Below are 16,907 nucleotides of genomic sequence, written 5' to 3'. Positions count from 1 at the left end.
AACTAGTCCCTTTAATACGAGCAAACAAATCAGACAGCAACGGCAAAGGATACTGAAATTTGACTGTAATTTTATTAAGAAGGCGGTAATCAATACAAGGTCTCAAAGAACCATCCTTCTTGGCCACAAAAAAGAACCCTGCTCCTAACGGTGATGACGACGGGCGAATATGGCCTTTCTCCAAGGATTCCTTTAAATAACTCCGCATAGCGGCGTGTTCTGGCACAGATAAATTGAACAATCGGCCCTTAGGAAACTTACTACCAGGAATCAAATTAATTGCACAATCGCAATCCCTATGGGGAGGTAGGGCACTGGCTTTGGGCTCATCAAATACATCTCGATAATCCGACAAAAACTCTGGAACTTCAGAAGGAGTGGAAGACGAAATAGACAAAAATGGAACATCACCATGTACCCCCTGGCAACCCCAGCTGGACACAGACATAGATTTCCAGTCCAATACTGGATTATGAACCTGTAGCCATGGCAACCCCAAAACGACCACATCATGCAGATTATGCAACACCAGAAAGCGGATATCCTCCTGATGTGCAGGAGCCATGCACATGGTCAATTGGGTCCAGTACTGAGGCTTATTATTGGCCAAAGGCGTAGCATCAATTCCTCTCAATGGAATAGGATACTGCAAGGGCTCCAAGAAAAAACCACAGCGCCTAGCATACTCCAAGTCCATCAAATTCAGGGCAGCGCCTGAATCCACAAATGCCATAACAGAATAGGATGACAAAGAGCAAATCAGAGTAACGGACAATAGAAATTTAGACTGTACCGTACCAATGGTGGCAGACCTAGCGAACCGCTTAGTGCGCTTAGGACAATCGGAGATAGCATGAGTGGAATCACCACAGTAAAAACATAGCCCATTCCGACGTCTGTGTTCTTGCCATTCAGCTCTGGTCAAAGTCCTATCACATTGCATAGGCTCAGGCCCATTCTCAGATAGTACCGCCAAATGGTGCACAGCTTTACGCTCACGCAAGCGTCGATCGATCTGAATGGCTAAGGACATAGACTCATTCAGACCAGCAGGCATGGGAAATCCCACCATGACATCCTTAAGGGCTTCAGAGAGACCCTTTCTGAAGATTGCTGCCAGGGCACATTCATTCCACTGAGTGAGCACAGACCACTTTCTAAACTTCTGACAATATATCTCCGCTTCATCCTGACCCTGACACAGAGCCAGCAAGATTTTCTCTGCCTGATCCACTGAATTAGGTTCATCATAAAGCAATCCAAGCGCCAGGAAAAACGCATCAACATCACGCAATGCCGGATCTCCTGGCGCAAGGGAAAATGCCCAGTCTTGAGGGTCACCACGTAACAAAGAAATAATGATCTTTACTTGTTGAACAGGGTCACCTGAGGAGCGAGGTTTCAAGGCAAGAAACAATTTACAATTATTTTTTAAATTCAAGGACTTAGATCTATCACCAAAAAACAAATCAGGAATTGGAATCCTAGGCTCTGACATCGGATTCTGAACCACAAAATCTTGAATGTTTTGTACCCTTGTAGTGAGATTATCCATCCAAGAGGACAGACCTTGAATGTCCATGTTTACACCTGTGTCCTGAACCACCCAGAGGTAAAGGGGAAAAGAGAGACAACACACACTGCAAAGAAAAAAAAATGGTCTGAGAACTTCTCTTATCCCTCTATTGAGATGCATTAGTACTTTGGGCCACCTGTACTGTTATGACCTGGTGGTCAGGACAATAATGGACCTGGTGGTTAAGAGCACACGGAATGACCTGATAGTTACCGATAATAAAGGACGAGCTCTGGGACGTGGGAACTCTGCTGACCGCAATCCCTAATCCTATCAAACACACTAGAAATAGCCATGGATTGCGCCTAACGCTCCTTATGCAACTCGGCACAGCCTAAGGAACTAGCTAGCCCTGAAGATAGAAAAATAAAGCCTACCTTGCCTCAGAGAAATTCCCCAAAGGAAAAGGCAGCCCCCCACATATAATGACTGTGAGTAAAGATGAAAATACAAACACAGAGATGAAATAGATTTAGCAAAGTGAGGCCCGACTTACTGAACAGACCGAGGATAGGAAAGGTTACTTTGCGGTCAGCACAAAAACCTACAAAAAGACCAGGCAGAGGGCGCAAAAAGACCCTCCGCACTGACTCACGGTGCGGAGGCGCTCCCTCTGCGTCCCAGAGCTTCCAGCAAGCAAGACAACAATGAAAATAGCAAGCTGGACAGAAAAATAGCAAACCAAAGAAATACAAGCTGGAACTTAGCTTCTGCTGGGAAGACAGGTCACAAGAACGATCCAGGAGTGAACTAGACCAATACTGGAACATTGACAGGTGGCATGGAGCAAAGATCTAAGTGGAGTTAAATAGAGCAGCCAGCTAACGAATTAACCTCGTCACCTGAGGAAGGAAACTCAGAAACACCCATCAGAGGAAGTCCATGGACAGAACCAGCCGAAGTACCATTCATGACCACAGGAGGGAGCCCGACAACAGAATTCACAACAGGGGGGGTGGGGTTCTATAATCACTATATAAGATCTTTTTTGAGCTTTGTAGATCTTTTCTTGGGATACATCAACACGCTTATCTCAACCTATCCACACTACAGAATTAATCATTATATCTTGTCCTAAGGAAGGTATGTACAGCACAAATCATTGATATTTATCTGTTGAATTTTATATTCTGACAGCCCTGTGGTGTTGTCTCATTTGCTGTTGATACCCTCTTCATTACTCTTGCGCCTCCTACTTCTTATTGAAAAAATACATTCTGCCTGGTTGGGTGGTTTCCAGAAGAAGTGCGTAGGCTTGTGCAGATTGGTCAATGGCACTCCTGTCTCTTTTCCTTGAGGAGGCTGCTTCCAAATAAAATGATACATGTTCCTGACGTGGGTTTCAGGCCTTACAGACTGAGCCCAATACAGGACTTCGATAGCAAGCCCTGTATTCAGAATTTAATTCTAATGCTTTTGGTGTTTGGTAGAATCCAATTTCCTGACATTGATCATACAGCTCCCCAAACTCCTGTATTATATTCACCTTACAGTGGCTTCACCTGCTATGACAGTGGCTCCAGTAGGATCCGGTGGCATAAATGAACTGTGGACCTTACAAAATGCAGGTTTCACAGCACCTGCTGGCCCTCTGAAAATTAAAAGCGACTGCCGCATAATGACATGGCGGTGGACATGGTGGTGGTGGCGGGCAAAGCCCAAAAAGCAAATGGGCATGTTTTCAATTGCATTTTAAATAGATGGGGAATATGTATTCCATTATCTTGCTAACTATTTGGCATGAGGGAGGGACCTCCCAAATGTAGGAGTGAGAGCTCTCACAAATGTTAAAGGAAAAAATAAAGCCTAAACGCTCCGTGTGAACATATGCTAAAGGGAAGATATATATTTTTTATTTTTATTTTGCGTTATATATACATAATTATGAAGGAAAAAATGTTTCTTAGCATTTTTCCCTTTAAAAAAAATTTTGGTTTGGTTTGGTAGGTCTTTTTAAAAATCTGTTGAACCTTCGCAATAGTCTGACAACATTATTCCCAGATACCATATGTGTTAGGAGTCGAGTTTCCTCTGCTGCACAGGGGGAATCTCGATCCATCTCCGCTGCGGTCTCCCATTCTCCTCCAGCCGCAGTGGAGTCTGCTCAGCAGGGACATCGCTCCCAGTGTCTTGCTCGCTCTCACTCTGTACAGAGAGTTACTGCTGCTTCTTCAGCTCCTGCCATTAAAGTCAGTGCTGGTCAGCGGCGAGCGGACTTCCCTGGGACTAAGTCCTTGTTTGCGCACACTGAGCATGCCCAGAGCAAGATCTCCCGTTGGAGATCGAGGGTCATGTGCTCTGGCTCTGCAGCACATTCCATTGGTCCTCTTGGCAGGCCCTGGAGGGGCAAAGTTTCTGTGGCCACTTCCTGTCCTGCAATTATATAAATTGCGCATGACCGCACGGCCATGCGCTAGTGTACAATTGAATACGTGTGTTTGTTGTGAGTGCAAGTCGTTCATTAAATACCCCTACCCTATTGTATGACTGTTCGCGTATGGAGTATGGCTGCTATCTAGCGCCCGACAAATCACTCAACGTGTCACACACATATCAGCGTCTATTGCTGTGACCGCCAGTGCGGCGCCACGCGCCAGTAGTGCGCTTCCTGACCCACGTCTGGGTGCTTAGTGGTGCCTGCCAGCACGGCATAGTTCGCACTTCGGTGCTCTAATTTTAAGAGTTGCCTAACACACCCTGTTGCGTTGTTGTGTCAGCAAGTGGTCTAATCGGACTTCAATCCTAGTTGGGGTTAAGTTCGCTGACTGCTTGCTCGCCTTCTATGTGCGGTACCGCGATCCTGTGACGCAACAGGATCGCTTCCTTCACGTTGGGTGAAGTTTAACCCACGCAAGTATACTTATGAGTACCGCCATATAGTCCGTCATTACTCAGCAGCAGGTTCCATCTCTGCACGGTGGACCCCGGGCTACGAACGCACCGTACACTATCAGTCTTATTATTTGGTGCGTTCCGCTAGCCCTAACATTACACTAGCGCCAGGGTCTGGCTAGTGATGACGGACAAACAGCAATCCCTGCGGTATATACAGCAGCTGGAGGGTAGGTTGGCGGCTCTCGAGAGCGCAACCTCAGCTGTGGATGTTATCGCAGTTGCTGTACAGGCTGCCAGCGTGGCTGCAGCAACTTTGTCCATTGCCACCCCTGTTCCGACATTTTCTCGCCTCCCGCTGCCAGAAAAATTTTCTGGTAATAGCAAATTTTGTAGGGGATTCGTGAGTCAGTGCTCTATTCATCTCGAGCTTCTGGCTGCACGTTTCCCCACAGAGCGGGCTTAGGTGGGATTTATTGTGTCTCTATTGTCGGACGGGGCGTTGGAATGGGCTACGCCGCTGTGGGAGCGTGGCGATCATGTGGTGCAGAGTGCTCCTCTGTTTTTGAGCACTTTAAAACAGGTCTTTTTAGGACCTCAAGTCACCCATGATACTGCGCTCCAACTGCTGGCATTAACTCAGGGTGAGTCCTTGGTCAATCATTTTGCCGTCCAATTCCGCACTTTAGCATCTGAGCTGGAATGGTCGGATAAAGCTCTTATCCCCATATTTTGGAGGAGCTTGACTGACCATGTAAAGGACGCTCTGGCCACTAGGGAGATTCCTGCCACACTGGAGGAGTTAATAACAGTCTCCACTCGAATTGACCTCCGTTTTAACGAGCGGAGGTTAGAGCGAGCCCAGTGTAGGCAGAGGTTTCGGCTGACTCCTACTTTCGCCAAACCTCTGGAATCTCCGGTCCTGGTTCCTGAGTCACATGAGTCCAGGGAAGTGTCACAAGCGGGACCTAAGTCCCGGACCGCTTGTGCACTCAGGGTCTGTCATGTTTGCCAGCAGTCTGGACATTTTGCCACCAGATGTCCTCAGCGGTCGAGGAAACGTCAGCGTCTAGTGGTCGTAGGTGGAGGTACACTAGACACGGCGACGTTTGCCTCTAAATTGTCCTTTAAGGGGACAATTACTATAGGCTCATTCTCCCACTCGGTAGAGCTCTGCGTGGATTCTGGGGCGGAGGGCAATTTTATGTCTTCTGCCTTCGCCCAACGCCACGCAATACCTCTGGTTATGCTAGCTCAACCTGTAACGGTACGAGTGGTGAATGGGTCGACTCTGCCCTCACAGATAACTCCCAGACCATCCCTTTTACTCTGTCCATGTCGCCATCTCATCAGGAGATTATTTCCCTGCTCGTCATTCCAGAGAGAATTGATGAAGTCCTGTTGGGAATACCTTGGCTACGGTACCACTCTCCTCATATCGAGTGGTCCTCAGGCAGAATTCTGGGATGGGGTGAATCTTGTGGGGGTAGGTGTCAGAGGGAGTGCGTTCAGGTAGCTACAAATGAGGTTCCCGCAGATCTTTTCTCTCTCCCCAAGCAGTATTGGTCGTATGCAGACGTATTCTCCAAAAAGGCGACGGAGACCCTTCCGCCCCATCGCCCCTATGACTGTCCTATTGACCTCTTGCCTGGTGCTGAGCCTCCCCGGGGTCGAGTCTATCCGCTATCTCTCCCGGAGACGGAGGCAATGTCACAGTACATCCAGGAAAATCTGGCAAGAGGGTTCATCAGGAAGTCAGTGTCACCTGCTGGGGCAGGGTTCTTTTTCGTGCAGAAGAAGAGTGGGGAATTGCGTCCATGCATAGACTACAGGGGTCTTAACGCCATCACCGTTAAGAATAAATACCCTTTGCCTTTGATATCTGAACTGTTCGATAGGCTTCGGGGAGCAAGGGTATTTACTAAATTAGATCTGCGGGGTGCTTACAACCTGATTCGCATCCGTGAGGGGGACGAATGGAAGACGGCTTTTAACACCAGGGATGGGCACTATGAATATCTGGTGATGCCCTTTGGGCTCTGTAATGCCCCAGCCGTTTTCCAAGACTTTGTGAACGATATCTTCCAGGATATGCTTTCCACCTCGGTCGTAGTCTATCTGGATGATATTCTCATCTACTCTCCAGATATTGACTCCCACCGGAGAGATGTTTGCAAAGTCTTCGACCTCCTACGGGCAAACTCCCTCTATGCCAAGTTGGAGAAGTGTATGTTTGAGCAGGAGTCCTTACCTTTCCTAGGCTACATCATCTCAGCCCAGGGATTGGCTATGGATCCTGCCAAACTACAGGCTGTGATGGACTGGCAGGAACCCCATTCTCTTAAAGCGGTGCAGCGCTTTATGGGGTTCATCAATTATTATCGCCAGTTCATCCCGCATTTCTCAACTCTGGTAGCTCCCTTGGTTGCCCTCACCAAGAAGGGGGCGAATCCCAAATTGTGGTCTGAGGAGGTCTCCAAGGCTTTTATCTCTATAAAGTCACACTTCGCTAGCGCTCCCATTCTTCATCGCCCCGATGTTGATAAGCCATTTATCATGGAGGTGGATGCCTCTTCTGTTGGTGCTGGAGCAGTCCTCTTCCAAAAGGATGCTCAAGGTCGGAAGCATCCTTGCTTCTTTTTCTCCAAGACCTTCGCACCAGCAGAGAGGAATTATTCCATCGGGGACAGGGAGTTGCTAGCCATGAAGTTGGCTTTCTCGGAGTGGAGACATCTCTTGGAGGGAGCACGTTTTCCCTTCCAAGTCTTCACAGATCACAAAAATTTGGTGTATCTGCAGACAGCTCAGCGGTTGAATTCTCGCCAGGCCAGATGGTCCTTGTTCTTCTCCCGGTTTCATTTCACCCTCCATTTCCTTTCTGGGGAGAAGAACATTCAGGCCGATGCTCTCTCTCGCTCCGTTGTGTCATCTGCGGAGGAGGAGGAGGAGCCTCGGCTTATTGTCCCCACCGAGAGTTTGAGAACCGTGGCCCCGGTTTCGCTGGAGTCTGTGCCCCCGGGCAAGACTTTTGTTCCATCTAGTTTGCGACCGGAGGTTCTCTCTTGGGCGCACTCGTCCAGGGTGGGTGGACATTTTGGTACTAAAAGGACATCAGAGTTACTGGCGAGGACATACTGGTGGCCGCATATGGCTCGTGATGTCGCGGAGTATGTTCGGGCGTGTGTCTCTTGCGCCAGGAACAAGACTCCTCGGCAACGGCCAGCTGGGTTGCTTTATCCTCTGCCCGTGGCTGACAGGCCCTGGGAGATGGTCGGGATGGACTTTGTGGTTGGCTTACCCAAGTCTCGTAATTGCACCATTATCTGGGTGATCACCGATCATTTTTCCAAAATGGTGCATTTGGTGCCTCTTCCACGGCTACCATCTGCACGGGCGTTGGCTGTCTTGTTTATCAAGCATATCTTTCGCTTACACGGTATGCCAGACAAAATTGTTAGTGACCGGGGTCCCCAGTTTGCGTCTCGATTCTGGAGGGAGCTATGTCGTCTACTCAGTATTGAGTTAAATCTCTCTTCGGCATATCATCCCGAGACGAATGGGTTGGTAGAAAGGGCAAACCAGACCTTGGTCACATATCTGCGACATTTTGTTTCTGCCAGACAGGATGACTGGGCATCCTTGCTACCGTGGGCAGAGTTTGCACTTAACAATGCCGTAGCCGACTCTACCAGTCAGACTCCATTCCTCTTAAATTACGGCCAGCATCCGCGTGTTCCTGTGCCCATGCCTGTGTCTTCCGCTGATCCCAGGGTGGCGGACTGGGCTGTGGAGGCACGGGACATTTGGGATTGCATGCAGGATGCCATTCGGGCCTCCAAGGAGAGAATGAGGTCCTCCGCCGATGTTCATCGGCGCCCCGCTCCGACTTTTGCCCCTGGCGACTTGGTGTGGCTCTCCGCCCGTAACATCAGGCTGCGAGTTGAGTCCACTAAGTTTGCTCCTCGCTACTTGGGTCCCTTCAAGGTTCTCGAACAGGTTAATCCTGTGGTCTACCGCCTGGCTCTTCCTCCACGCTTGGGTATCACCGACACCTTTCATGTGTCCCTCTTGAAACCCGTATACATGTCCCGGTTTTCCGAGTCATCTGCCGGGACATCGGGTTCGTCTACGGACGATTACGAGGTGAACGCTATTTTGGGGTGCAAGGTGGTACGCGGCAAAAAGTTTTATTTGGTGGATTGGAAGGGTTATGGTCCAGAGGACAGGTCTTGGGAGCCTGCTGAAAACATTCGGGCCCCACAGCTCATTGCTGCCTTCGAGCGTAGCGAGGCCCAAGGAGGGGGGGGGCCCTAGGAGGGGGGGTAATGTTAGGAGTCGAGTTTCCTCTGCTGCACAGGGGGAATCTCGATCCGTCTCCGCTGCGGTCTCCCATTCTCCTCCAGCCGCAGTGGAGTCTGCTCAGCAGGGACGTCACTCCCGGTGTCTTGCTCGCTCTCACTCTGTACAGAGAGTTACTGCTGCTTCTTCAGCTCCTGCCATTAAAGTCAGTGCTGGTCAGCGGCGAGCGGACTTCCCTGGGACTAAGTCCTTGTTTGCGCACACTGAGCATGCCCAGAGCAAGATCTCCCGTTGGAGATCGAGGGTCATGTGCTCTGGCTCTGCAGCACATTCCATTGGTCCTCTTGGCAGGCCCTGGAGGGGCAAAGTTTCTGTGGCCACTTCCTGTCCTGCAATTATATAAACTGCGCATGACCGCACGGCCATGCGCTAGTGTACAATTGAATATGTGTGTTTGTTGTGAGTGCAAGTCGTTCATTAAATACCCCTACCCTATTGTATGACTGTTCGCGTATGGAGTATGGCTGCTATCTAGCGCCCGACAAATCACTCAACGTGTCACACACGTATCAGCGTCTATTGCTGTGACCGCCAGTGCGGCGCCACGCGCCAGTAGTGCGCTTCCTGACCCACGTCTGGGTGCTTAGTGGTGCCTGCCAGCACGGCACAGTTCGCACTTCGGTGCTCTAATTTTAAGAGTTGCCTAACACACCCTGTTGCGGTGTTGTGTCAGCAAGTGGTCTAATCGGACTTCAATCCTAGTTGGGGTTAAGTTCGCTGACTGCTTGCTCGCATTCTATGTGCGGTACCGCGATCCTGTGACGCAACAGGATCGCTTCCTTCACGTTGGGTGAAGTTTAACCCACGTGAATATACTTATGAGTACCGCCATATAGTCCGTCATTACTCAGCAGCAGGTTCCATCTCTGCACGGTGGACCCCGGGCTACGAACGCACCGTACACTATCAGTCTTATTATTTGGTGCGTTCCGCTAGCCCTAACAATATGTGAGTCAGAAAGGCATGCAGGCATCTTCTCCATGATGTTCCCATTTAGTTTTAGCTCTGTCCCATCAACTTCAGCTTTTTTCTCAGGCCCCCAGACCTGTATGGTGGGTCCAGCTGAAAAATATTCGGCTTTCCTATTGATTTGCATTGGATTCGTTATTCGGTACGAATACATGGATATTAGAACTTATTTGTGCCCATTTTCACGAATCCGAATATTTCACTATTCAATCATCACTAATAAATATCTGTGCTCACAAAAATTGATTTGCTGAAATAGAAATAATATATGTAATGCAAAGAAATCAGTTCTTTTGAATAAATAAAATATCCAAGACAAACCAACAAGGACCCCCTTTTGCCTGTTGTCCCACTTGCTTACTTTTGTAGAGACTGGAGGAATTTTTCCTAAGCACCTTGGGTAGAAGAAACCGCTTGGCTTCTGCTTACAACTACATCACTGTGTGAATCACTGTACAACAGGGGTGGTGAACCTCAGGCCCCATGGCCATTTACAGCCCTTGATGACCTTTTACCAGGCCCCCGAGCAGATTCTCAGGGACCGCATTCTTGGGCAAGGAGCTGTATTTTGATTGCCTCAAGCTCATTAATTTCTTCTTGCTCTGTTAGCACACACACAGTGTTCACTACTGAACACTGAAGGGTATGCAACGAAAGATTACGTCCTGAAATCAGTGCCATAGTCAGGATGCACTTTGTGGGTGGAGTTTGTACGTCCCCTGAAGGCTGGTATAAATATCCAAATGGCCCTTGGCAGATAAAAGATTCCCCACCCACCCCTGATGTGAACAGTGAATGCAGCAGGAGCAGCCAGCCACAGATTGGTGAAGCCGAGCAGCTGAGCCAAACATACAGGTAAACGTAGAAAGATCCGCTTTTCACTACACTGTTGAGTAGGTTGACGCGCCCACAGGGCAGTGGGGTACTCGGTACCAGGTCTAGTCGCAAAGGGGGATGTCACGGTGGCTGCGACCCGGTCCGTGGCCTTGGGCATCAACGTTAAAGGGGGTTAAATGTTCAAAATTTGTCGTACTGTGGGGTTTGGTCAATAGGGGGACCGATGCTGCATTAGAAGAGTCCCTTGGGGGATGTTGCGGCAGTCCAGATGTTACACTTCCCACAGGTGAAGCGGGGTCCCCAGGGCTCCTATGGTGTGTGGCGTAGATGATAAAGCTGATGAATAAATGGAGGAGACAAGTGATAAGTCTTTACCTGGTTTACTCGTGGGTGACAGGCCACAGTCCAGGGTACCAGGCACGGGTGATGGTCGTCCAGCCGACTCAGAGGTAAATTAAAGTTTTTTTTTCCAGTAGAGGTCCATGAGCCTTTCCTACTTGCGCCTTTCTAAGTGATGTCCCTGCTGCTTTAAACTTCCTACAAGGTCCTCCGGTTTCCCATGTCCTGGGACAGGTACCTGCACGACGGGCAGCTTGAGCCTTTTTACAGAGACTCTTAGATGCCCCGGGCTCCTCCAGTGCTGCTGCATCTCAGGCGTATAGTGTAGTGCCCTCTGGTTCTGCTCCGTGTCCTAGAGTCTATGAAAGCCTCGGGCTTCCGGTACCCGGATTCTTGTGCTTTAGCTGCGAGGATGCCCTGCCACAGTTCCCCTCTGAGCTCTGCCTCTCTCTTGTGCTCTTTCCCTTCCAGCTGCTCCACATGCAACAAAACAGGTTACTCCTTCCCAGAGGCTGCAGCTTCCTCGTGGCTACCAGGCCTTTCTGTCTGCACTGCGTCTCTCCGAGACGCTGCTCTGCTTGGTCTCCCTGGACCAACTCCCTATGAACAACTAACTAGTTCCTCCTCCAGGTCAGGATCTTTATACAGGGAAGCTCCCCTAAATCCGGGTCTTGAGCTTCCCCTCCTGGCCTGGATTCAGAATGTTTTGCATGTGTGTGCCTTACCTGGGGAAGAGAACTCCTTTGCCTCTGAGCATGACATCACCTTCCCCGAAGGAAAAGCAACATCACTGCAGCAACCGGCCACCTGGGGTGCTGCAAGGACACAGTGGAGTGGATTTTGAATAGATGGCTTCCACCTCCCTCTTTGCTGGGAATTGTCCACATCACAATGCACATTCCTATACAGCGCTTTGATGTGGGCCATGACTGTGAGTGTATCCACTGTCTGCTACACTAGTGAGTGGGTGGCAATGTATTGTTTTCTCTTAACCGCAACCCACCCAGAGTGATTAGGTGTCAAGTCCCTCTTTATTGGCCTGCAAATACGCCTTAGCATGTCATGTGCCCACCCATCCACATGGTGGCAGTATTTTGGCTACAAATTGCTACAGAGATGTGTTCTGGTTGATACAAGCTGCCTACAGCACATTAATGCAATATACACATGTTTGATTGTTATCTGATATTATAATTGTTATTGTGATAAGGCATAAAAGCAATTCTAGTCTTTAAAAGCATAATAATCATGTTTATAACTCTATTCTTAAAGCTAATTATTTAGTACAAATAAACCCTTAAAATTAATAGGAAATGGAAGAGTCGTCATCTCTAAATAGCTTTTAACATCAGCAAAGATTCCTAGCATTATTGATGAGAAATTGAGAATCCAATACAATCCAAAGAGGCATGCATAGTAATATAAAATAAATCAGATCTGGGTATTTGAAAGCTACACCCTAGCTACAACACGAATATCGTAGGGATGTGGACATTGCGTAAGCGCATAGATAGGATCTTCTCTTGGGCGAGGTTGATCACTTGGAATCTCAAAAGCAAGGTGCTGCAAAAATGTGGTAAAAAACAGGAAGAGTTCCATCCTGGCAAGTTGTTCTCCCAAGCAAACCCTCCGACCTACAAGAGAAAAAGATTTTTTGCATATTAGCGCTTATTGCTGTTCAATCAAATTTGGATGGACAAGAGAATAGACACAGTTTTGGTATCTTTAAGTGTAATTGTCATTATATACACAATTGGTGTTGGTCCGGGACCTGAATCCCCCACTGATCAGTCAGAATACTACTCTGAAATCTTTAGCTGCTGTGTTAACTACATAAAGAGAGCTAGCTACTGGTTCAATAGCAAGTCTATGAGTCTATAGAGTCACTCACAGAGCTGTGTACGGACCCATCGACTTACTATTGAACCCATAGTCAGCTGATCAAAACCACATTCAAGAAGTTTTTTTAACCCTTCAGGTGCTTCACAGCAGCTAAAGGAACGTGAAAGGAAAAAATTAACATTTAACTTTTTAGTCACAAAAATGATATTTCAGCAACAATTTTTAAATTTTCACAATTGTAAAAGGAGAAAGTGTACAACAAATGTTGTTGTGCAATTTCTCCTGAGCACGCCGATACCCCATATATGGGGGAAAACCACTGTTTGGGCGCATGGCAGGGCTCGGAAGGGAAGGTGCACCTTTTGACTTTTTGAACGCAAAATTGGTTGGAATTGATAGCGGATGCCATGTCGCATTTGAAGAGCCCCTGATGTGCCTAAACATTGGAAAACCCCCCAAAGTGACCCCATTTTGAAAACTAGACCCTTCAAGGAACTTACCTAGTCATGTGGTGAGCACTTTGAACTTTCAGGTGCTTCACAGTAGTTTAGAATGTAGAGCCGTGAAAAAAAAATCAAATTTTTTCCACAAAAATAATTTTTCAGCAACGATTTTTTAATTTTCACAAGTAAAAAAGGAGAAAATGGACCACAAAAGTTGTTGTGCAATTTCTCATAAGTATGCCGTTACCCTATATGGGGGGAAAACCACTGTTTGGGCGCACGGCAGGGCTCGGAATGGAAGGAGTGACGTTTTGGATTGCAGATTTTGATGGAATGGTCTGTAGGCGTCATGTTGCGTTTGCAGAGCCCCTGATGTGCCTAAACATTGGAAAACCCCCACAATTGACCCCATTTTGAAAACTAGACCCTTCATGGAACTTAGCTAGTCATGTGGTGAGCACTTTGAACCCCCAGGTGCTTCACAGAAGTATAGAACGTAAAGCCATAAAAAAATTCTAATTTTTTCCAAATAAATGATTTTCAGCAACGATTTTTTTATTTTCACAAGTGTAAAAGGAGAAAATGGACCACAAACGATGTTGCACAATTTCTCCTGAGTAGGCCGATACCCTATATGTGGGGGAAAACCACTGTTTGGGGGCACGGCAGGGCTTGGAAGGGAAGGAGCACCTTTTGATTTTTTGAATGCAAATTTGGTTGGAATTGATAGTGGACGCCATGTTGCGTTTGAAGAGCCCCTTATGTGCCTAAACATTCAAAAATCCCCACAAGTGATACAATTTTGAGAACTAGACCCTTCAAGGAACTTATCTAGCCATGAGGTGAGCACTTTGACCTCCCAGGTGATTCACAGTAGTTTAGAACGTAGAGCCGTGAAAAAAAAATCAAATTTTTTCCACAAAAATTATTTTTCAGCAACAACTTTTTTTATTTTCACAAGTGTAAAAGGAGAAAATGAACAACAAAAGTTGTTGTGCAATTTCTCTTGAGTACGCCGATACCCCATATGTTGGGGAAAGCCACAGTTTGGGCGCACGGCAGAGCTCGGAAGGGAAGGAGCACCTTTTGACTTTTTGAATGCAAATTTGGTTGGAATTTATAGCGGACGCCATGTCGCATTTGAAGAGCCCCTGATGTGCCTAAACCTTGGAAAACCCCCACAAGTGACCCCATTTTGAAAACTAGACCCTTCAAGGAACTTACCTAGCCATGTGGTGAGGACTTTGAACTCCCAGGTGCTTCACAGTAGTTTAGAATGTAGAACCATGAAAAAAAATCTAATTTTTTCCACAAAAATGATTTGTCAGCAACGATTTTTTAATTTTCACAAGTAAAAAAGGAGAAAATGGACCACAAAAGTTGTTCAATTTCTCATAAGTATGCCGATACCCCATATGTGGGGAAAACCACTGTTTGGGCGCACGGCAGGGCTCGGAATGGAAGGAGTGACGTTTTGGATTGCAGATTTTGATGGAATGGTCGGCAGGCGTCATGTTGCGTTTGCAGAGCCCCTGATGTGCCTAAACAGTGGAAACCCCTCACAACTGACCCCATTTTGGAATCTACACCCTTCAAGGAACTTATCTAGCTGTTTGGTGAGCACTTTGAACTGCCAGGTGCTTCACAGAAGTTTGGAACGTAGAGCCGTGAAAATAAAAAAATCTCATTTTTTCGACAAGAATGATTTTTTAGCAATGATATTTTTATCTTCACTAGTAAAAAAGGAGAAAATGGACTACATAAGTTGTTGTGCAAGTTCTCATTTTGGAATCTACACCCCTGAATGTATTTATCTAGCGGCATGGTTTTCTAGTATTGATTATAATGCTTTTTGTTTTACTGGTGTATGAATTTATAATGTGGTGTTGTAGGTAAGATGTTCGGGGTACATCAGATTTATAAAAGTGTGTTGTGTCAACAGGGTATACATTTTTTTTTATTAATTTGTGAACGTGAGGTACGCTTTGAAGCAATCCTTAATGCAAAGGCCAGGTTTCTCAGGGCAGGTTTCACATTGTTAAATTGTGTCCTTTCGGATTCCCGTCTTGGAGCATACTCTGCACCGTTTTTGTGATCATCCTGTCCTTGCTTTTTGGGGAACCAGTCCTGTGAAATGTTGACCTGGGACAATACGGACACTATCAGATTCAGAAGTCCTGGGACCCTCACCTCCCTGAGTGCCAAACATTAGGGCCTTGATAACTACCTCCTGAAACAGAAGGACGGTCCCCCCCGTATTGCCTGTAGATCGAAACAGCACAAAAGCATTGTACATTGCCATCTGTACAATGTGCACGGCCAATTTTTTGCACCATACTTTGGCTTTTCGCATGGCACTGAGGACCTGATCTGAAAGATCCACACCCCCCATGTACCGATTGTAATCCAAGATACAATATGGCTTTGGGACTTGTGTTGTGGTCCCACGAACAGTGACAAGGGTGCTGCTGTCATGGTGTATGGTGGTCAGGATAAGGACATCCCTTTAGTCCTTATACTTGACCACCAGCATGTTGTCGCTGCATTGGGCTCCGCTTTTCCCTTTTCTCAGCATTGGCCCAATTAGCGGCTTAGGGAGGCCTCGCTGATTTTTTTTGCACGTTGCCACATGCAGCTGTACCTTTGGCAGAGAGGTCCTTGAAGAGTGGGACGCTGCTGTAAAAGTTATCAATGTAGAGGTGATCACCCTTATCCAGCAGTGGGTACAGCAATTCCCACACAATTTTCCCACTCACCCCAAGGACGGGGGTCCATCTGGCGTATGATGACTTGGAATTTTGAGTGAAAAATTGTTGGGCATACAGGTTCGTCTGGGCCACCATAAGATTTATTATTTCATCACTGAAAAAGAATTTGAAGAAGAGAATTTCAGTAAGGCAGTGGTGTCAAACTGGATTCCTGAGCTGCTGCTGAAATCCGGAATGACGGGCTGAAAATTTTCAGGGGGTGCAATCCATACAGGATCAATTGCTGCAGGCGTTGCCTGGGTCCTAGGGCGCCTTGCTGGGGGTCCTTCCTCACCAGATGAGGAGGAGGAGGAGAATGATGAGGAATAGAGGAATAGAGGAATGTGGGATCTTCCTCACTGGCTGAATCTGTGTCAGACGCAAGTCCCTACAGTGCCTGCCTGAATACTTCATCCCTCCTTTGGGTAGTAGCAGCCTGTGATTTGGCAGGCCACCTAGTTACGCCTCTCCAGGCTTTCTCAGGAATGCAGCACAGTGATTCCACCACCTTGCCTGTTACAGTCTTCATCTGTTGGGTTGGCTGTAGTTGAAGAGGTGTTGGTCCCCTCTATGCTAGTTTTACTCTATTGCAATTGATGCCACTTTGTTGGTGTCTGTCACAAATGTTTGTAAATGTGTAGACTCCTGGTGGGTCTCCTTCAAGCATGTTGCCTGTAACAGTAGGACTCCAAGACCATCAGGCCTCCACTTCCTTTGAGTTAACTCCCCATGCTACTATCCTTAGAGTTTTCTGACAATAGTAGTCTACGAAACTGATATTTGTGCCACCTTAGTGGATCTTAGCATGAAAAAAGGTTGAGCTGTTGCATGTGTTATCACGGTTCCCAGCACAGCAGGCCTACATTGATCCCTCACCCACTTAGTCTTAAGGTACCGTCACACTAGACGATATCGCTAGCGATCCGTGACGTTGCAGCGTCCTCGCTAGCGATATCGTCCAGT

The 16,907-nt window shown here is 47.4% G+C and overlaps 1 protein-coding gene across 2 annotated transcripts in view; it reads right to left on the bottom strand.

Moving 5' to 3' along the window:
• Positions 1 to 12,088: 12,088 nt before the first annotated feature.
• The window catches only part of LOC138647792 (cytochrome P450 2D6-like), a 138,302-nt gene continuing 133,483 nt past the window's right edge, over positions 12,089 to 16,907 (bottom strand). For both annotated transcript variants that reach the window (XM_069737052.1, XM_069737051.1), the window contains one exon: positions 12,089 to 12,546. In XM_069737052.1, the coding sequence (XP_069593153.1) occupies positions 12,365 to 12,546 (182 nt within the window). In that variant the 3' untranslated portion in view covers positions 12,089 to 12,364. The remainder of the gene's footprint in view (positions 12,547 to 16,907) is intronic.

This window comes from Ranitomeya imitator, chromosome 8 (genome assembly GCF_032444005.1).
Source record: "Ranitomeya imitator isolate aRanImi1 chromosome 8, aRanImi1.pri, whole genome shotgun sequence".
In the NCBI taxonomy this organism is placed as follows: domain Eukaryota; kingdom Metazoa; phylum Chordata; class Amphibia; order Anura; family Dendrobatidae; genus Ranitomeya; species Ranitomeya imitator.
The sequence above is the reverse complement of the archived record's forward strand: the minus strand, read 5'-3'. Positions and strand labels throughout refer to the sequence as shown.